Source organism: Chiloscyllium plagiosum, chromosome 16 (genome assembly GCF_004010195.1).
Source record: "Chiloscyllium plagiosum isolate BGI_BamShark_2017 chromosome 16, ASM401019v2, whole genome shotgun sequence".
Taxonomy (NCBI): domain Eukaryota; kingdom Metazoa; phylum Chordata; class Chondrichthyes; order Orectolobiformes; family Hemiscylliidae; genus Chiloscyllium; species Chiloscyllium plagiosum.
In genome coordinates this window covers 46,055,218-46,076,793 of record NC_057725.1, presented here as the reverse complement: position 1 = coordinate 46,076,793, position 21,576 = coordinate 46,055,218, and the positions used below count along the sequence as shown (strand labels likewise).

The following is a 21,576-nucleotide window of genomic DNA, read 5'->3' as shown; positions in this document are numbered from 1 at the left end:
CCTCCGCCAACCAAACCTCACCCCCTGCTGGCCTTGTCAGCTGCCTATTGGGCGGCTGAGGCTGACATGGCGCTCGATTGGTCGGTGTCGTGCGTGACGCAGTTGGGACCGCCCCCGCCCCGCCTCCCTGGGGGCCTTCCGCCCTCCCCCCCTCCCCATAAAGCGCCCGCCGCTCGCCCACTCCCGCTATGGCAAATTGCGACCCGACTAGTAAGCGGCAGAAAATGGCGTCCGCGCTCGATCAGCTCAAGGAGTTCACGGTGGTGGTGGCAGACACCGGGGACTTCAACGGTGAGGAGGGGGGCGGGCTTCGCCATGGCAACGGTGGGAAGGGTGGTGGTCTCTATGGTAACGGGCCGGTGGAGAAGTCTGAGCCTCTTATTTGTTCCTTATCCCACTCCCTGGTTAATGAGCGCTTTGATAGCAAGGGGGGGAGGGAGGGTAAAATCCACGGTAAGGGTCTCCAGAGCCGGCCTCCCAGTCCCACCTCCCACCCCGGATCCAGACTCGGCCTACCTCCCCGCCGGCTCCTGTGAGCCTGTATCCCCATTCTTGGGGTAGCTGCCGGTTTCCTTCGTGCCGTCGTGGCCCGGTTGGTGAACAGTCGGCTCTTTGCTGAGTCCCCTGCAGTGCCGCTCTCCCCACTCCGGAGAGCTGAGCACACGCCAGCGACACCAGGGGTGACATTGTACCGCGGCACCCGGGGTGTCCTGCAGTTTTTCATACGTTTCTTCCCACCCCACCCCCCCCTAAGTGCTCGGCCGAGGGAGGCCCTTTCGGTTGAATGTTAAGAATCCCATGGCCTTAGTTTTAAAGGAGGGCTGGGGAGTTATCTGCTGTGGTAGCCCATGTTTACCCTTCAGTGGGCATCACTCCTGGTAGAGAGGGCCTTATCGTTATCGCATTGCTTGTGGGAGTTTGTTTTGTGCAAGTTGGCTGCTGCTTTTCCAACGTTCCAACAGTTAGTCAGAGATGTACACCACGGAAATAGAGCCTTCGGTCCAAGCTTAAAAATGTGTTGCTGGAAAAGCATAGCAGGTCAGGCAACATCAAAGGAGGAGAATCGACGTTTCGGGCATAAGCCCTTCCTCATTCCCGAAGAAGGGCTTATGCCCGAAACGTCGATTATTCTTCTCCTTTGATGCTGCCTGACCTGCTGCGCTTTTCCAGCAACACATTTTTAAGCTCTGATCTCCAGCATCTGCAGTCCTCACTTTCTCCTAGTTGATTTTAACCTACTGTGAATTCTCTTGCAAGGATGCCTTCCTTGAAGAAGTGCTCCTCCTCCCTCTACAAGGATCAGTGAGTCCCTCTCTCTCTCTCTGCACCCCCCAGGTCATCTCATCTGCCGATTTCCTGAAGAAGGGCTTATGCCCGAAATGTCGATTCTCCTTTGCTGCCTGACCTGCTGTGCTTTTCCAGCAACACATTTTTAAGCTCTGATCCCCAGCATATGCAGTCCTCACTTTCTCCAACCTGTCCATGCCAACCAGATATCCCAACTCAATCTAGTCCCACCTGCCAGCACCTGGTCCATATCCCTCCAAACCCTTCCTATTCATATCAGGAATCCTGAAGAAGGGCTTATGCCCAAAATGTCGATTCTCCTGTTCCCTGGATGCTGCCTGACCTGCTGTGCTTTTCCAGCAACACATTTTTAAGCTTGGACCGAAGGCTCTATTTCCGTGGTGTACATCTCTGACTGAAAAGACTTTGTCTATTTATTTTATTCATGCCCCTCTGATTTTATAAACCTCTAAGGTCACCCTTCAGCCTCCCATCATACATCAAAAGTATTTCATTGGCTGTAAAATGCCTTGGAACATCTAATATTCATGAATATTATATAGATTTTTTTCTTTTAAAACCCTGGAAGATGGAAGCTGCTAAGCCCATTCTCCTCCTCAGTCAGATGCCTGTCTGCAACGCTCCCTGCTATATTGTTAAGCAGGTGACAAAAACTAAAGATACACCACATAAAAGGATTTGATTTGACACATAATGTCTATGATGCTTTAAAGCCAAAACTCATGGGTTTTGTTTCACATTGTATAGTTTGCTGATTTGGTTTTTGAGACTAAGGTGCAGATTGCATTGTTTGATATTTTGCTTTCTGATATGAGTTAAGGAAGATGATTTAATGGCTTCTATCTTCTGATTTTAAAAACTGAGAGTTCCATGTAAATACTGAATGTTTTAAAGTGCTTTAGAGATGGATGGGAATAGGAAGTGTGGCTTAATTTCTGATATGGGTGTTGGTTTTGTGGTAACTTTTTCATCATGTGGATCTGATCTGTCTGCATTGCAACATATTCTCTTGAATAGAAAAGATATGGAGGCAATATTAAGCAGTTCTTGTAAGCTGTTGTCCTTTTTCTGTTCCTGTAGCTAAATGAGACATAGGCTTGGATAAGTATTTTTCTAATCAGCCTGATCAGAAATATTACTAAATGCCTCTGGAGCAAGTGGACATGAATGGGACATTCCTGTGTCAGAGATAGGGGCAATAATGGGGCCCCCTGGATTTTTTTGTTTCAATCAATTTGTTCAAGAATGTTACACCTTCTGGAGCAGGTGGGACTTGAACCTGAGCTGCTTGACTGTAATGCTCATTATAGTCAAAAGTGAATTTGAATTAGTTTATTTGTCATTCTAATGGCCAGAACATTAATTCATTTTTATATCCAACTCTTTGCACAAGGGAATTCTGATTTGTCTCCTGGTCTTAAAGCTACAATGTTTCTAGCTGCCCGAGAGATAAATGCAACTGTACTGTGTGATGTTGTTGAATGCTGTTCCCCATCCAGACTGACTGAGGTATCCCAGTTAGGAAGTCCAGGATCCAATTGCAAAAGGAGGTTTCTAGGCCCTGCCGATGTTCCTCAGTGCCTGACTGGAAAGCCACAATAGTGTTGAATGCAGAACTAGTCTTAAGAACAGTAATCTGATGTAGGTGTTCTCCAGGTGGGTAGGTGAGGGTTAGATGGAGTGTGGAAATGGCATCACCTGTTGAGTTTGGGGGGGGGGTTGCAGGGATGTGGTGGTGATCTTCCTCACTGCCGTGTCATTTTGAGCCTCCAATTGTGCGTAGAAGTTGTTCAACTCATCCGGCAGGGAGGTATCACTGCTACAAGCAGAAGATGCTGTTCTGTGGTTGGTGGTGGCCTGGATGCCCTTCCACATTTCTCCACGTATCACCATTTGTCCTGAAAGTGGCTGTGTATTGTATGCACGTTTTGCCTCTGCCCTGGGTCTGATTGGCACTTGTTGTTAGGGCTGCCTTGTCATCTGCTTTGCAGGTCGAATCGCACTTCCTGAGCAGTGCACACCTTTTGCGGTCATCTGCGGCTTCTGGTTGGGGCGAGAAGTCATGGTCTTGGACACAGTGGTGTTGTCAATACACTTGCTAATGTAGCAAATCAGTACTCCCAGCTGATGGAATCTCCATCGGTTGCTGCCTCCCTGAATATGTGCCAGTCAGTGCACTCAAAACAGCCTTGAAGAGCAGAAATGGCTCCTGCTAGCCAGGTTTTCACTTACTTCAGAACTGGTTTGACACATGAGTGGTCTGTATGCTGGGGTTAGCATAACAGATGTGGTCTGAGGTGGGGCTGGGGCACCATCCTGTATGCATTGGGGCTGTTTGTGTAAACAAGATCCAGCATGTTTCTTCCCTCCTCTAAGTCCATATGCTAATGGAATTTAGGAATTTGGGACTTGCATGGTTAAAATCTCCAACAACAATAAACAGTCCATCAGAATGTGTCCACTAATAGCCCCATATAGTTCAGAGTGCCTCCTTTACATTGGCACTGGGAGGAATATAGTCCTTCTCTAAGGACAGCAGTAAATTCCTGTGGCAAATAAAAAGGTCTGCATCTAACTATCTCAAACATCCACCAGTGAGTAGTGTCTGGAGCCTTACCACACAGCTGCATTTCTTTCGGCGTAAAACCAAGGCAAGCCTGTCTAACTGGATTAGTGTCTAGAACTGTTGCTAAGCTGTTCTGTGAAAACAAGTTCAGTCTCTGAACTCCTGCTAAGAGGTCTGCTGCAATCACAGTCCAATTTATTGTCCGGTGAACCGAATGGACGTTGGAGCTGACCAGCTAGTGTTTGTTTTAGCCTAACAACTCCTCTGCTTCTGCCTCTTCACACCACTTCTGATGTCTCAACATCTAGCATCAGGCAAGGCAGAGGACTGGAGGCCTGGTCTCCACAGCAAACATCACTAAGCTCCAGAGCTCTCCACTCTGGTACATTTTTTTTCAGCCAGTTCCTGTACTATAGCAGTGTTTGTTTGGGGGGGGGGGGGTTTGGTCATAAGTACAGTACTTGCATGCCTGCAGGATCAACTCTATCTGTATTGAAATTGACTGACTCTGTCTACTTGAAGTAATTTGCCTTTTAATAAAATGCCTGAAAGTAACTCTAACAAATGCAGATGTTTTTTAAAAAATAATATTCTGATCTATATCAAGAATAGGAATAGTTAGAACCTTTTTTAAAGTGTTCATTGCTGTAATTTGAGTCACTCCATTCCATTGAGAAACTTGGTCATGCATTGTTCAAAATGTGGGCAGGGCACAAATTGCTTAGTCACTTTGACTTTGCAGAAAACCATGATGTACAGTTCATCTGTAAACTAGATTTTCTTGCAGTATTAGCAATGCATTTATGCTATTCTGTGGAGAATGAAGCTAAACAAGTTCACTATCTGTTGACTACAAATGCATTTGAATCCCTTTGTATGCATGTCTGACAATCTAACATTGGGGTTACTGTTCCAATAAGTGTTACTTGCTCTGATTAGTTCTCGATTAGTTCAGTGATCACACCAGGAAATGTTTTTAACAAATTGCAGTGCAACAGAAACAATGAGTCTTGGTGGGATGTTCTTCAGTGGGATGTGTGGATGCAATGGGCCAAATGGCCTGTTCCCACACTAGGCATTCTGCATCTAAAACAATTTTTTTTATAAGTATGGGTGATTGCAAGCATCATGTGATCAGCTTAAGTATCCTTCTGATGGCTTGATGTCAGTATGTATCTTGAGTACTTTTTGATTTTTTTCCTTTTACGTATGGCATAATTGAATTTGCTTTTCATGTACAGCCATTGATGCATACAAACCTCAAGATGCCACAACCAACCCCTCGCTCATACTTGCTGCTGCTCAGATGCCAGCTTATGCAAAGCTGCTTGATGATGCTATTGACTACGCCAAGAGTTGTGGCGGGTAAGACCACTTAAGCTGAAGCCATATGGATGGCGATTTTTAAAATTGTGATCCAGCAATAGGTTTTAAATGGAATCTTTTCCCTTGATTATAGTAAATTAAAGGATTGAATTTGTCGGCAAAACTCTTTAAAACCAACACACTAGGGTAGTGTACTTGTTAGTTTCCAGCAATTTGAGAATTGCTAATATTTCCAACTTTACTTTGCTTCAAAAAGTAATTGTAGTAACATTTATTTTGGGTGTCAAGTTTTTGCTTAGTTTGAACTCTAATGTGCTGCTGCTTTTAAAACTCATGCATATAGTACCAAAAGTGTATGTTAAATAAAATAGCTCATGTTTTCATCCTGTGATGTTGTTGATTGCTCCTGTCCTGTTTTGAGTGAGTGTAGCTCATCCCAGCTAGAGGACAATCAGTCTCCTTCCTCTGTCTGACTTACCAAGCCAGTCGTAGATATACAGCATAGACAGACCCTCTGGTCCAATTCTTCCATGCCAACCCCATATCCTAATCTAGTCCCATTTGCTAGCACTTGGCCCATATCCCCCTACTCTTCCTATTCCTATTCCCTTCCAGATCCTTGTTTAAACCTTGTAACTGCACAGCCTCCACTACTTCCTCTGGTAGCTTATTCCATATGTTCACCATCCTCTGCATGGAAAAAGTTTGTCCTTTTTTTTTTTAATCCTTATACTGGCAATCCCCCACTCACCCCAAACCTATGCCCTCTAGTTCTAGCTTTCACCCCAGGGGAAAGACCTTAACTATTTATCCTATCCATGCCCCTCATGATTTTATAAACCTGTAAGGTCTCCCCTCAGCCTCTGACCCTCCAGGGCAAACAGTCCCAGCCTATTCAGTCTCTCCAATTTAACTTAAATCCTCCAATCCTGGCAATATCCTTAAGTTTTTTTTTAGCCCTTTCAGGTCTAGCAACATCCTCCTGATAAGAGGGAGGCCAGAACTGCACACAATATTAACCAAAGAATAATCTGCGAAGATTTCCCGCTTCATCTAAATGCTGTTCCTCCGACATCTCTGGAAACAGGGCAGTTTACAGTTTTACTTTGAGAACAATCTATGTAACACTGTATTATCTCTCAGCCCTCCATGGCTTCTAAATTGCCTGGCTGATTGTCTGATACCTAATGCTAGAAGCTCCCCTCCATTAAACAATGGGAAGATCTTCCCACTATCTTCGGTTACCATCACAAGCCCTTTTCAGAGCTATTGGAATGGCCCTGTCCCTTAAGGCAGCAAAATGATATTTGAGCCAGGTTGTCCCATGAGCTGTAGACTATGTATCTGTCATTTTCAAGACATTGTGTATTTATTCACTCCTTAGAAATGTATAAACACTTAAAGGGCTTCACAGTAGATTTTTCTTTGCCCAAGGTGTCTGAAATTTAAAACTTGGGTTACAACCTCTGAATAAGGCACTCCTAGTTTTGGACTAGGATGTGCAAATACACTTTTATATTGAGGTGGTGAAATTTTGTAATTCTCCATGCCATTAGGACTGCTCCACTTACTAGTTGCTTAGATACTAAATCAAAGAATTAGGGTAATCATGGAGAAGTTGAAGCTGAGATAGAAGATCCTCAATTTGAATGGCAGGGTGTAGCCTGAGCTGACTAGCCTACTTTGATCATTGGTTATTCTTTGGTCTTCTATAGCAACATCACTAATCCTACCACCATTTATCTGCTGAAATTGTCATTCATGCTTTAGTCACCTCTTGACAACTATTCCAATGCTCTGAGCCTTCCATCTTCCTCCATGTTTGGACTTGCATTCAGTACAAATTCGGCTGCCCGCATCCTAACTTGGGCCAATTCCATTATCGCTCAACATCAATGCTCACCTGACTTCCATTTGTTCTTAGGTTATGCAATACTCCAGTAGAAATCTCCATCCTTGTTTTCAAACTTTTTTCCTTCCCTACTCCCTTATTGTGACCAGTTATCTAGTGTGGGTACATATGTTTGTGCTGTTGGGTTTAAGAACTATCTCTGATCAGCCTTCTAGCTATCTGTACGAATGACTGCTTTGCTGTTTGGTGTCAAACTTGTTTGTTTTTTGTAACACTTGCTACAAAGTGTGATGGGACTTTTACACTAAAGGCACTCCTATAATGTTTGTTGTACTTCTGTGGATTACTTGAGGATCTGTGATCAGAATTATAATGGTTGGCTAACCAATCTTTCTACCTGACAAACTAAATAGTTAACTGAAGTCCAGCAGTGAATTAGTAGAAACAGAATTTCACAATGCTTCCCTAATCCTAAATTTCTTTCACTTTTTTCAATTTTTTTCAACCTTCCCTTGACCCCTGCACTGTGACTTGAGATTCTGACAGTTCTAGCTGCTAATACATTCAACTACATCAGTTTATTACATGATGGCTATTTCACATTGAATGGTCTTGCGAGCTAAAGTTCTGTGTTTTTTCAGAATGCCTCTAGTTACTCTTGCTACCTTTCTTGATAAAGCCATCTGTATTTCTTAGTTCTCTTCAAACTTGACATTTTGATTTGAATTTGTGGCTATGCTGACTTTTCATCTTCCAAAGGAATAATCACATGGCTATAATCTCATTTTATAGTAAATGTTTTACTTGCGGTTTTATTTCTTTCCTTACACTTTTTTTTTCTTTGAAAAACATGTGAAATGAAGTTGTAAACAATTCAATCCTTCAAACCTGTTCCACTCATTTCTAATGAAGATGGCAACTTACTGGGAGGTGGTATCATTGGGTGAGCAATCCTTACCCCTGGAGTGAATAATCCAGGAACTTGGGGCTATGAATTTGAATCTCTCCATGACACATGACAAAATTTGAATTCAACAAAATCTGGGAGAATGAGGACTGCAGATGCTGGAGGCATGAGTTGAAAAGTGAAGAAGGGCTTATGCCCAAAATGTCAATTCTCCTTCTTGGATGCTGCCTGGCCCGCTGTGCTTTTCTAGCACCACACTTTTCAACCCTTCAATAAAATCTGGAATGGAAGAACAAATCTATTCAAATAGCAACTATTTTAACTACTGCCAATTGTCCCTCAAACATAAATGGTTCACTAATTTCTTTGCTTTTGGCAAAGTCTTCTGTTCTTAGCTGGTCTGGCCTGTGTGTGACTCCAGAGCTGTAGCAATGATGACTATTAACTGTCATCTGGGAAATTAGGGATGGGCAATAAATGATACCCATATTTCATGAGTAAATTTTCATACTCTTCATCCATTCAATATTCCCAAATATACTGATTTCTGTTTCCACTTTCTGAATGAAATGAACCTCTTTTAACTGGTGTATTCTAAAGTTTACAATGTTTTGACTGTAGGAATTTTGAAAGAATAGAAATACTTGTCTGGATGAACGAATGTAGCTCTGACAATGCATGTGAAACTTTACACCATCAAAGGGAAAGCAGCATGCTTGACCCAGCATATTATTTTCCACTTTGTTCACTCTCTTCACTGCACAGTGGCAGCAGTGCATTCTATCCACAAAATGCACTGCAACATCACAAGGCTTCTTGGATAGCACTTTACAAATTCATGATCTTCTCCACCTAGGTGGAGATGGGTAGTAACTGTACAGGAAAACTGCCGCATTCAAATTCACCTCTAAGCCACCCTGACTTGGCACTCTTATTTTGTTGAGTCAAATTCCTGAAACGCTCCCCACAACTGCACTTTGGGTCTACAGAGGTATATGGACTGCTCAACGCAGCTGTCATGAGCTCTAAGTTGGACAGATACTAAACATTGGCTTAGCCAACAATATCCATCCACATCCCGTGAAGGCTTTTTATTTTTAAATGGCACCAGTCCCTTTATGTTGCAGGGAAACATTTGCATTTGTTAACCTAATTGCTTGCTATGCCTCCAAGCAAACTTTTATTTCTTGTATCAACTGCTCCAGATTATTCATTATACCAGCATCTTCTAGTTCCATTTTAAGATTGTCTCTTCTGGTTAACTTTCTTTTTAGGCTTACTTTTATTCCCATGATGCTATCCTGCCCACTCAACTATCTCCTCCATACCCTTTTTCCTATGGATTTGCTGCATCTTGGCACTTTTTTCCTGCCAGACCTGTATTCGGGACTGTATATTACACCATTATGTTGCTTTTATTCATGTTAGTGACTCTATGCTGAAACCCAAGCATACATCTTCGCAGTACCTTGATTAGTTAATTAGCTTTTTTAGTATTTAAACAGTTCGCGATCCATCTTTGGCTAGGTATTGTATACCCAATAAAACAATACAAAACCTAATTCTGATGTCATGTGTAAAATGTATTGTATGCTTACAGATGTTACCTCCATTTTGAAATTTAAAATTTGTAATTTAGCTGTTTGAGGTAAAAGCATTTTCATTCTAAGCATTTTCACATCTTAGCCTGGTTTTGCATTAACTTAAACGGTCAAAAGAACCATTATACCATGACCCTTTGACGTGACTTTCTTCCATACAGAATGTCTAACCCACATTAAAAAAAAGTTTTGATTCCTCACTTGCTTGAGTCACTTTTTTGAAAAAATCTCAATCCTGTGTTCTTGTTGAGACAATGTACTTTTTTTTTCCAGATCAAAGTCTGATCAACTCTCCAATGTCATAGACAAGCTGTTTGTCAATTTTGGTGTCGAAATTTTGAAGAAAATTCCTGGCAGAGTTTCAACTGAAGTTGACGCAAGGTACTAGAACTTGAAGCTATCTACCAGATATTTAAAGTGTCTTCCCAACAGAACAATTAGGTTGTCCAAGATACTTTATTACTGTCCATTCTGAGCAGTTGTGCAGTGTATTAATATTATGTAGGACTATGAAGTCTCTTCCTGATCTCTTTTTAGTTTAACAATGCTTTTTGTTTCCTTATTTTAACATAATCTTTCTTTGGTGAATAAGCACACAGCCCCAAGATAAGTTTATTAAACAAAAAGAAATAAAAAGCTAACTATAGTTTGAAAGACTTCAAAGCTCATGGCAAAACCAATTTATTGTCTCAACTCCATCTCTTTACATCTATTTCAAAATCTAGACACATTCCTTCCCATCAAATCTAAGTTTGATTTAACTGCTTGTTCTCAGTTCTGTTTGAACCGCTTTTTTTTTCCCTCCAGTATTTCCACAATTGAGATCTTTTGGCTTTTCAAAGCCTCTATCTGTATCTTCTAATCGCACTCCTCCTGGTCTGGATTCTTAATGTTCTTTCTTTGAAAAACCTTATTCCATAACTCCTCTGAGCAATACCACCATGACATAGAGTCCCCACAATCTCTACTTCAGGTGAATTTATGCTCATCTGTTTTCTCAGTCATACTCATTTTATGTTTATAGTTCCAGAAATATAACCTCATTATTTTTTCAACCCCCATAAGCCACCCAGCCAAGCTTTATATTAAAATTATGATCTCTATAAATCATGCTCCAATCCTCCTATGTACTTTTTTAATCCAACCCCTACTTCCTCTCCAATCCTGACTAGGAACTAGATTCCCATTTGCCCTACTGCCACTGGATCAAGAACCAAACATCCTTGCTAAAAGCACAGTACCAGCTCTAGATGCACTGCAGCAGTTCAAAAAAGGCTGCTCACTATCATAGGCAATATATGCTAGTCTTAAATGACATGCGCCCCCCCCCCCCCCCCATAGGATAAACAGAACTGTATCTTTTTGTTTATAGTTTTAATCAAGATAATCTGGAAGTGCCTATCTCTTTGGTTTTTGATACTAGATTATCATTTGACAAGGATGCCATGATCCAAAAGGCCCAACGCCTAATTCAGATGTACAAGGATGCTGGAATTAACAAGGATCGTATTCTTATCAAACTTTCTTCCACATGGGAAGGTATCCAGGCTGGAAAGTAAGTTCTCGTTTGTAACTACACTAATAGTTTAAATGTCAAACTTAAATATGGAATGAGTTGCCATGAATATTGCACATTCTATAACTTTTCACAAGACCAACAAAATCTCAATTCCAACATCTGTCCAAAACAGAATGCAACTGATGGTTTTAATGGTCTTGTTGGAGTTGTACTTCATCACTAGATAATGTACTGGGGATTGGGGTTTGATACAAAAGGAATTTCTTAAAATTTGAATTGTGAAAAACATGGTGATTAATACCCTTTTATAATTAGGGAAGGGAAACTGTCATCCTGGCCTAGCTTGAATGTGACTCCAGAACCATAGCAGTGACTTTTTTGTATCAAACTGTTTTTAAAGTTTCAAAAGAATGAAACCTGATAGACTTGGCATTGCAAATTTCAGCACAAACCCAGCCCTGTCAATCCTTTAAGTGCCTCCATGCCCCCATTCAGGGGCACTTTCAGTGCCAAAATTCAGAGCTGTCTCTCAGGTTTGTAATTAAACAGTCTGTTAGTCAAGTGTACAGAATCATACTTTGCAGGCAATGACCCAGATGTTCTGTTGACCAGGCAGTCATAAACTAATGTAGACAGAGGTTGTGCATGGGGATTCTGGAATCTCCATAGTACATTTCTATTGTCCTCTCAATTCAATTTCCCACTGAGCAATTCCTCTATATATGAACTGTCTCTCCACTTAATTTCATTGAAACTCTGATTTAAAGTAAATCACTTATTCTCTAAGTCAACTATTAACTAGTCTAACCTTGAATCATCTGAAGGTGCTGGATACTATGGCTCTGGACCCCAACTGCATTAGTGATGGTACTGTACATATCTACTCCTGAACTTGCCATGCCTCTAGGCACTGTTTAGTATAACTACAGTAGTGATATCAACATGGAAGTTTGCTCAGTTGTCTTCTACATGCAGCAGGAGAAATCCAACTCAGCCATCTAAAGTGATAGAAGGGGGTCACTGATTATGCTATTTAAACCACATTTGCTTAGCAATGTCCTGCTAACAAGAGAACTTGGTATTTGGAGTTGCCCTTGGCTCAATGACCCCTCTGAAGGAGTTCCTCAGGGTTGCATCCTAGGCCCACCCATTGTCTGCTTTGTTAGTGACCTTCCCTCCATAAAGTGAGAAATGTCATGTATAGTCATTAATGAACAATGCTCAGCACCATTCATGAATCCTGTTGGAGATGGGAGAAAAGTGGGATGTTGGATAAGCTATTTCATTCTGACCTAATGAGAGCAGAAGAAAAATTTGCTTGATATTGTGCTGGTGAATTTTTCATAGTCAATTTTAGATTTTGAAATCTCTTGGGTAGTTGGGTTGAATATTAAAAACTACAAAATGCTTATTTTCTTCCCTACTGACTTTTGCTGTACACAACATTGTTGAATTGCTATGACTAGTTTACTGTTCCAAATAAAGTATAGTTAACCCTGAGTACTTCTGTTTTAGGTTCCTTGAAGAACAGTGTGGCATCCATTGCAACATGACGCTGCTTTTCTCATTTGCTCAGGCAGTTGCCTGTGCAGAGGCTGGGGCAACATTGATTTCTCCATTTGTGGGTCGCATTTTAGACTGGCATATAGCCAACACTGATAAGAAAAGCTTTGAACCATCCATGGACCCAGGTACACTTGTCTATCCATTTGAATTCTGTGGCAAAACAGTAACTCTTGTTGCTACTAGTTTAGCTATGGCCTGCAATTGTCTAGACATTGATCATGGGCTCCTTTTTCTACTTGGGGGTTTTTGAGCTGACCTCTGACTCTTTGTCTGTAGCAAATGATTTGCTGTAAAAGTCAAATAGTATCTCATACCACTGACTTATCCCTCTTTCAGGCAACTGTCTCTGTCTGAGACAAAAGTAGACTGCACCCTTTGACTCTTCTGTGAACTTGTATCTCTGCTGTCACTAAAACCAGCCTAATTCCACAGCCTTAACATGGCCTGACTCCACTCCAGCTGAACTCATTCATTGCTAAAACACTAATTCTTACTGTATGAGGCAAGACTTGACTAATTAGTGTGTTCCAAAAAGACCTTGGCATATCCAAAGTTGTAACTCATTTCCTATCTCCCCTGTGCTCTGGTTTACCACTCTGGATCACAGTTGAACTATGCTTTGTTTTAAGAAATTCTTGTTTTTAACCTTTTTGTGGTCTGGCTTCTGTCTCTCTAACATCAGCTTCTGGCATCTGCATTTCTCCTGATTCAGACCTTGAGTATAACAAAACTTACTGAGATTGCCATTGTTTCTTAGTCTTTTGGCTGCCAAGACTCAAACTCTTAAATTTCCTCCCTAAACCTTTTCTAGAACTCATTCTCTCATTCTTCACTTTGACACACTTCTAGAAAGTTACTTCCTTAGCAATGCTTTAGATCACTTTTGACTTATTTCCTTGTTTGGAGTTGAACCTTTTTATAACATTCATGTGAATTGTCTTTGCGTCTTGGTATTTTTGAAACAGTGGCTGCTTGAAGTAGTGATTCAGCACATTGGTCTTATGTTGGAGTGCAATGACCTTTGTGCTGAAGTAGTCACTTCTGTAGAATTAGACACTAATATCCTGTAAAATACTTTGCATAAGTTTAACTCTGGGTTTGACCTTTTTTATATTGCATAGTGCAGTAGTGGGACTGATTTCAAGTAATGTTTATATGTGGGGCTGTTGCTATAGCTTATTGGGAAGTCTTCTGACAAACTACCAATTGGCAGTTTACCTGAACAAAAATGCACAAAACTACACAATGGGCAGCTGAAACATCAATAATTTGGCAATCCACTAAATCCTTTTACTCTAACTTTTTTAAATGTTGACACTTTTTTCGATTCATCTTTTCTGTTGGATTGCTGGACTATGTTCCTGTTTGGTTATTTTGAATTAGTAAGTTAACTATACCATTGGTTGGTTTGATTTATTTGTCACATGAAATTAGACAGTGAAAAGTATTGTTTTGTACTGACAAGACAAATCATGTCTTGAGGACAGCTACAGAGAAAGATAACTTCCAGTTGGAGCAATAAAATACTTTTTAACAATTGTTCTCGTGCTTGCCTATACTTAGATACAACTTTTATAAAGAGATCTCTTGCATGGGATTCTTTCTTAGAGGAAAGTAATCTGGTTTTGTCACCTGACTTTTATATTTCATAATCCTGATTTGCCTATAGGTGTGCAGAGTGTAACAAAGATCTACAACTATTATAAGAAGTTTGGGTACAAGACTATTGTCATGGGAGCATCTTTCCGTAATGTTGGTGAAATCAAGGCATTGGCTGGCTGTGATTATCTTACAATATCTCCAAAACTGCTGGAGGAGCTTAGCCAAGACAATGAAACACTAACACCTACTTTGAGTGTTAACAAAGGTAAGATGAAGGCAGATGCAAGAAATCTGAAACCAAGAATGCTGTGGTTCTAAAGACCTTTTTTATTGGACTTGCAGTGTTAATTTTTTCTCAACAGATCCTGTTGAGTTTCTACAGCATTGTTTGCTATAAGCAAGATTTTTTCCAGCTGAATTATCAAACGGTGCTCTCCTGCTGTCTTTAGTGATGCAAGTTTAATTGTGGTGTATGTCAATCCCAAACAACTCTGCTTGCATTTACACCAGGGTAATTTGGATTTGTTTTGAAGGAAGATCTGGCTACAGTTAAATGGACTTTGTAGTAGGTTGCTGCTTCAATGTATCCTTTTTAAGGAAATAATGTAAAATGTTTCACTATAACAAACAAAATTCATCAAAAAATCCATTGTGGCTTTGCAAGGAAGCTGAATATCAATTAATTTAATGGAGGAGATTTATAACATAAAATTAGCCTAGAGATTTTAGAGAAACACAAGTTGAGGAATAAATGTAAATTAGCCAAAATAAACATTAACAGCTAGATATTAACTATTTTAAAATGTAGAGTGCCTCAAAAGGGCAACTTTAGTGACAAAGGTTGTGGAGAAGAAATTGTTACAATAGACCAGTTTCTCACCAGAAATAAAAGGCAGTAACTGCCTGAAATAACTTATTTTTAATGTTTGATTGCATTTTTTCAAGTAATATTCATTTTTGTCAAGCCTTTTATCTTCAAGAATAATTACAAAGGAATACCCAAGAGAAATTGGTACTTGTACTGTGGTCAGAGGTCTGATTTTTAGGCTGGCAAACAAACTTTGGTCGAGGCAGTGCCTTGGAGAATGCATCACTTGAACACTGCTGGTTAATTCTGGTTAACACATTCTGTTCTGAGAAATGATCCAGAATGACTCATGTATTAAAATCAGTTTAACTGTATTTGCATCTATTCTGAACATTCCCCTCTAAATGTACATATTTTCCAGTACATGCATGTGCACATACTAGAAGTCAACTAACAGTCCTATATGGGTTGATGAAATTTGCAGATTTTTGCACAATTGCAAAATAACAGCTAATGTTGCACACTGGGTTTTTCAAGTAGAGGCTGGTTGACTCTGGCATTAACTGGTGTGTTGCCCATGGTAATGCCTTTACTGATCATTCAGTCTAACTTGTCTATGGCAACCACACCTCCTAAATCTGGTGGTAGATTTGATCACTGAGCTGCAAGATTTGTTCTCGGATCTCTTTCATCCTGATCCGTGAGCCTTCAATGAAGCACTGGTGTTTTGTCCCACTTACTATTGGTGTCATGGTCTGTTGTGGTGATGATTATCACCTCCTGTTTTGAGGTTGTGGTGTCCAAATCATTTTGGAGTTCCAGTTTGAATGCCAGACCTCTAGAAATTCCTGTGCATGTCTTTGTTTAGTCTGACCCAGGATGGATGCATTATCCCAGTCGAACTGGTGTCCCTCCATCTCTAAGGATACTAGTGATAGTGGGTCATGTCTTTAGGTGGCTAGTTTCCTGTCTGTCCAATGTAATGCTTATTGCAGTCCTTGTAGGGTATTTTGTATCGGGTGTTCATTCTGCTGGTTGTTGGAACAGGTCCTTTTTAGATTCGTCAAGAGCTGTTTGTGTTGGTAGGTTTGTGGGCTACCATGATGCCAAGGGACTAGGGTAGTCTGGTTGTCAACTGAGTCTTTAATGTATGGTAGTGAGAAGAGTCTCTGGATGTTGTCATCTTTAGGTTTCTTGTGTAAGAATTAGCAGACTGTGCTTATAGAGTACCTGTTCTTGAATACATTGTATCGGTGGTTTTCCACCGCTTCTAGTAGTTCCTGAGTGCCGCAGTGTGTCATGGTTTTAGATGTCCTGATGCAGCTCTATTTGTGTTGTTGGAATGATTGCTCCTGTAGCTGAGAATCTGGTCAGTGTGCGTGCCTTTCCTATAGACACTGGTCTGCAGCTCTCCATTGGCTTTCTGTTCTACTGTGACATCTAGGAAGAGAAGTCTGTTCCTTTTTTGGTCTCTGAACAATAAGCACAGAGGAAGGGGATAATTCTGAATATTTGAAGTGGTGGTCCTGATCTGATCTTTGATCTCCAATTGTATTTCTACTAAACTTTTTTGTGTGGTATCCGACTTAAATGTAGATAAGTGTTTGAATACTTTTTAAAATGTAATGATCTCAACTCATATTTGTACAAAAGAAGAGGCATGAACAAGTGTATATCTTCAGATAAAGTTTGAAAGAACTGGCAATAATTCTGGTCCAGGAGGCAGACCCTAATTTATACCAACTGCTAGTTTTATTTGTTGCACAAACCTAGCTATTCTTACATGGAGAACCTTGCATCACTTTTAATCTAGACTCCCTCCTCTGGGGTGAGGCAAGTATTGTCACTGACAAGAGTGCTTTGTGGCAGAACCTTCAATACAGGTGCATGTCTATTTTTAAACTGACTTTTTTATAAATTCTTTATGGGATTGAAGGATGCACATACCTCTTGAGAAATTTGGTTCCAATCAAGTTAATTCTTTCTTTCAAAATGGTGGCGAGTCCCTGCAGAAAGAAAAAGATCAACTAAAGTCCTGAGGACAGTTGACAGCATATGCAAGTGTATTTAATTAACATTTAATGTTTTTAGCTCACTAGTATACTATGGATTAATGTGTTTAATGCTCTGTGAAAGATCATAACTTGAGGAACCACTTTTCTTGCCTCAGGTGGCTGTGTAATGACTGAAATTTCTGTATGCGAACTCTTTTCATATTTTAAGCTCCAGAATTTTTTAGAAAACCTATATCCTAAAAGTTCTTATTTACCTGTGTGCAGCCCAAGCACTTGACCTACAGAAAGTTGAAATGAATGAACAGACCTTTCGATGGTTACACAATGAGGACCAGATGGCTGTGGAAAAATTATCTGACGGGATCCGCAAGTTTTCAGCTGATGCAGTTAAACTAGAAAACATGCTAAAGGTATGGTTGAAAATTGACTGACACACCAGATATAGTCAAGTGTGGTGCTGGAAAAGCACAGCAGGTCAAGCAGCATATGAGAAGCAGGAGAATCGACGTTTTGGGCGTTAGCCCTGATAAAGGGCTAATGCATGAAGTGTCAATTCTCTTGCTCCTCTGCTGCTGCCTGACCACCTGTGCTTGTCCAGCACCACAGTTTCAATTCTGATTTCCAGCAACTGTAGTCCTCGTTTACATAAGAGATCGTGCTGAGTTGGAAATCAATTAGGCAGAAAATCTTGGAGTTGAAAAATTGAAACCCAGAATTAGTTCAATGTGTGGACTTGTTGTGCCAAAGGGTCTGTTTCCACACTGTAGGGATTCTGTGATTTATTTCAGTCATAAGATCCTCTTGAGGTGCAAATCTAATGCTGTCTTTTCACCTGGTACTGAAAGTACTGCTAACTGCCTCTTAATGGAAGATCCACTAGAGTGCTCAATGCACACATCCTAATAGGATAACTAACCTGCACTTGTTTACAAGAGTTGGGGCAGATGTTCATAAACAACTTTTTTTATTTGCATTGGAATTGACTGCAAAGAGCAACACTTCAGTTGGAGCACTGGTCAATGGAGGCACCTCCCCAAGTTTTCTGTCATGGAGGTCAAGTGAGGAAAGCAGCATTCAGCAGGGACATCTTAAGGAATCAACTCCCCCCTCACCCCCAAAGAAAAGCAAGCAAATGGCTTGGCAGCAGCTTCCTAATGGCATCTGTTCCACAGTTCTGATCTGTCAACAATTTGAAAATTATTTGGTCTGCTCCATGTGACAGCATCACTACAACAAATATGTAGCAATCTGGAATAACTTGGTTTATTAAATTGAGTGGTGTGAATAGGTTGAATAACAAGGCCTTTTCCCGGGAAAGGGAGTCCAAAGCTAGAGGAGACAGGAAAGATATATAAAGGACCTGAGGAGCAATGTTTTCACACAAGTGGTGCATGTATGGGATGAGCTTCCAGGGGAAATGGTGGAGGCTGGTACAATAGCTACACTTGAAAGACATCTGGGTATATGAATAAGAAGGGTTAAGAGGGATTATGGGCCAAATGCTGGCAAATGGGACTAGATTAATGTAGAATATCTCATCAGCATGATGAGTTGGACCAAAGCTGTAAGACTGATTTAACATTTAGAAACCCATAAAATTTAAGAGCTGGAGTAGACTACTTAGTTATTCAAGGGTGCAGGCCTATTCAGTATGATCATGGCTGAGCATCCAAATTAGTATGCTGTTCTGCTTTCTCTCGTTTTTTAAATCTTGCAGGTAAAGAGGGACTGTAGGTAAAGCTCCTTAACCTGAGCAGGTTTCTAGGTTGCTTCCATACATGCCTGCCAGATTGTACTCCCTTCAACATCACAATAGTCTAAGAACTCTACTACAAATTTGGCAAGTCAAAAGCACATAATGTGCAAATTGAATGGCGAGCCATTTAAATAAAGCATGTTCAGTTGGGGAATATGTAGGATGGGGAAGTTACTGGGCTTGGCTAGTCCAGATTGAATAACATGCATCAAATCTGGTGTTGTCTATCATTTGCATTTTGTGGAAAAATCAAATGTGGGTATAGAATGTACTTGTGCCACCATGGTATACTGCACAGGCTGCTTTCAAAGTGTCTGAAAGCAATGTCCCTTAGCGATGCTTTTGGTAAAATGTCTTTTTTAAATTGATGTGGATATCTGGAAACCAAAAAGTTCTCTTCTTTCGTTTAGATCAGTGCATTGGAAAAAGGAAACTAGTTGCAACACATCTGTGGGAGATTTAATCTAGTCTAAAACATTTTGCAAACTCTGTGTGACAAACCTAATAGTGCTTAACTTTTCACCTGAGGTACTGCCTGGTCACCAAATGCCATGTTGGCATCTTTAATTCAAATGAGCTGCTTCACCATCCTGTCACCTTAACTAAGCTACAGTAAGTTTAATTTTGTGTGTATAAACACAAATGGTATCCAGGATAAACCAAGACTAAAATTGTAGAAATGGAGTGATTTCTGCAACTTGTACCCCACTAGTTTTAAATTCTGCAAGGATGGCATGAGTAATTGCTCTTAAGGGTTGGCATGTATACCAGATTTTTTACCAGTGCATGTTATAACTGACTCTTCTGTTTTATGTTGATATTTGTTTGTTCGTTTTGCAGGAACGGCTTTTTACTGCCAAGAATGGATGCTAATTGTCCCTTAACTTGCACACTTCCCTGTTTTGAATCGTGTGGTTAGATGGCTGAAATTTTTAATTTTCACTTTGACCAACCATGTAAAAGGTACACCATACATTGTATCATTGGTGTATCTGTTATTGAGCAGTACTTAATGTTGGCTTGTGCAATACAGTGCAGCTCTTTCTAATAAATGCATAAAACTACTAATGTGTTGGTTGCCTTTGCTGTGAGATTTCTATTTCTTAACCCATCAGTAGCTCTTTTTGTTTCTATTATACAATTTGATCTGACTATACTTATTGTAACATTGTATGGGTGCAAGAAACAAAGGGTGTTATACTAATGAGGTGGGAAGATATTGGTTAATTGTGGCAGTCTAAACTTATTTGGTAAATTAAGTTGAGTTCTTGGCATACAAGGCAGTGACCAAATATATTGTTTTTGAAGATTTTGTACAGATCTGGTTACCTGTGCAATGATTGTAAAAATCCTTGCTGACTAAACGATAGTAACCAACATGGCTTGAGGGATCAAGAATTTTGTGCAGATTCTGTAGGAGAAAATGGAAGAGGTAATCTAATATTATGAAAAGTGTAGTTGGGCTGGATGGACATTGAAGAATTCTTCATTTATGAAGAATATTAAGCAGCCAGTTGCACTTTTTCCCCAAGCAGGTTATCAATTGAAGTACAATAGATTTATGAAGTCTTGTCTGTTATGATAAATGGACTGTGCAGTGCAAATTGTGTTCAAGATTGAAAAGTGGTAAAGCTGAATTGATATTGAAATTCTTCTGACGTGTTAGATAATGTCACCTCAATTTTTGGGGAATTTTCATTTATATGTAATGTTTTAACTGATTTAAGAATATAGTCTTGATTTTTGCCACTTGTACCACATGGTGGAGACACTGATTTATAATTGTAGTTGCAAAAAAAGTTGGCAGCAAATGTCCAATGTATGTAAGTACTTAAGACTTTTTTCAGACTTTTTATTCTTAGAAGAAATTGCTTGCACTTCTAATTCATCTACAATAAAACTAATTGAATAACTTTATTTTCATAAGTGTGGGTGCATTGAGATTCTTTAGTACACTTAATTGCCCTGGATCATGCCCTATCCTATTGCAATAAACTTCCATTTCATTATTCTGTTGGTTTTCAATTATTTCTATCATGCTCTTGAGACACAAAGGAATGAGAAACTTGTTTACTGGGCAATTAACACAACAGAATGAAGTTAGTTGTCAAAGTCTTAGTTCTAGTCTATATACCATAATTCATTTGGAAAAAATTGGAGTTCCAGAGAAGCAGTATAAGAAGCTGAAGGAGCAGGAAACAGAATATTGGTGTGTAAAAGCTCATCTGGCTAGAAGTCGTCAGCATTTTTGGTATTTTCTAGCTCCTTTTTTTTTTAATCTCATCACAACCTGACAAGAACACTGCTCTTTGCCAGGCTTCTTCTGAATATGGTTCTACTGGGACCTTGGATAGAAAATGTCTACTGATCCATGTGCATCAGCTACCCGAAGCAACAGTTTTGTGGGTAGTTTTGTCATGACTTAAGCTGATTTGTTTAATCCAGGAGTGAACATAGGTTCTCGCATGACTGATCACTTTCCTTGGTTTTCAACCACTGATGTTGGCGATCTTATCTGCAAATGATTTACTAAGGAAGAAATTACTACTTGTCATGGCCACCATAAATAACAACTGAAGATGCTGAGTATTTTCTCAACCAGAGGGAAACTTATTGATTTTTCACATTGTTTAGAGGATTTTCATGTTTGAATTTTAAAGTAGAACTACAGTAAACAATTGCCACTTCTTTCAACTTTCCAGAACACTAACCTCTGAAGTTTAATCCAGAAGTGATTTCATGATTGGATT

At 40.1% G+C, this 21,576-nt stretch overlaps 1 protein-coding gene across 1 annotated transcript; it reads left to right on the top strand.

The window, feature by feature from the left end:
- Nucleotides 1–139: 139 nt before the first annotated feature.
- Nucleotides 140–19,890, top strand: taldo1 (transaldolase 1). Its single transcript, XM_043705994.1, has 8 exons — nucleotides 140–291; nucleotides 5,116–5,239; nucleotides 9,834–9,941; nucleotides 10,984–11,115; nucleotides 12,595–12,770; nucleotides 14,315–14,512; nucleotides 17,335–17,480; nucleotides 19,667–19,890. The coding sequence occupies exons 1-8, from the start codon at nucleotides 189–191 to the stop codon at nucleotides 19,697–19,699; spliced, it is 1,020 nt and encodes a 339-aa protein (XP_043561929.1). The 5' UTR covers nucleotides 140–188; the 3' UTR covers nucleotides 19,700–19,890.
- Nucleotides 19,891–21,576: the final 1,686 nt, after the last annotated feature.

Coding starts and splice junctions, on each gene's coding strand:
- taldo1 (XM_043705994.1), top strand. CDS start 189: ATGGCAAATTGCGACCCGACTAGTAAGCGGCAGAAAATGGCGTCCGCG. Junction 9,942..10,983: donor TCAACTGAAGTTGACGCAAG/GTACTAGAACTT, acceptor TTTTGATACTAG/ATTATCATTTGACAAGGATG. Junction 11,116..12,594: donor GAAGGTATCCAGGCTGGAAA/GTAAGTTCTCGT, acceptor CTTCTGTTTTAG/GTTCCTTGAAGAACAGTGTG.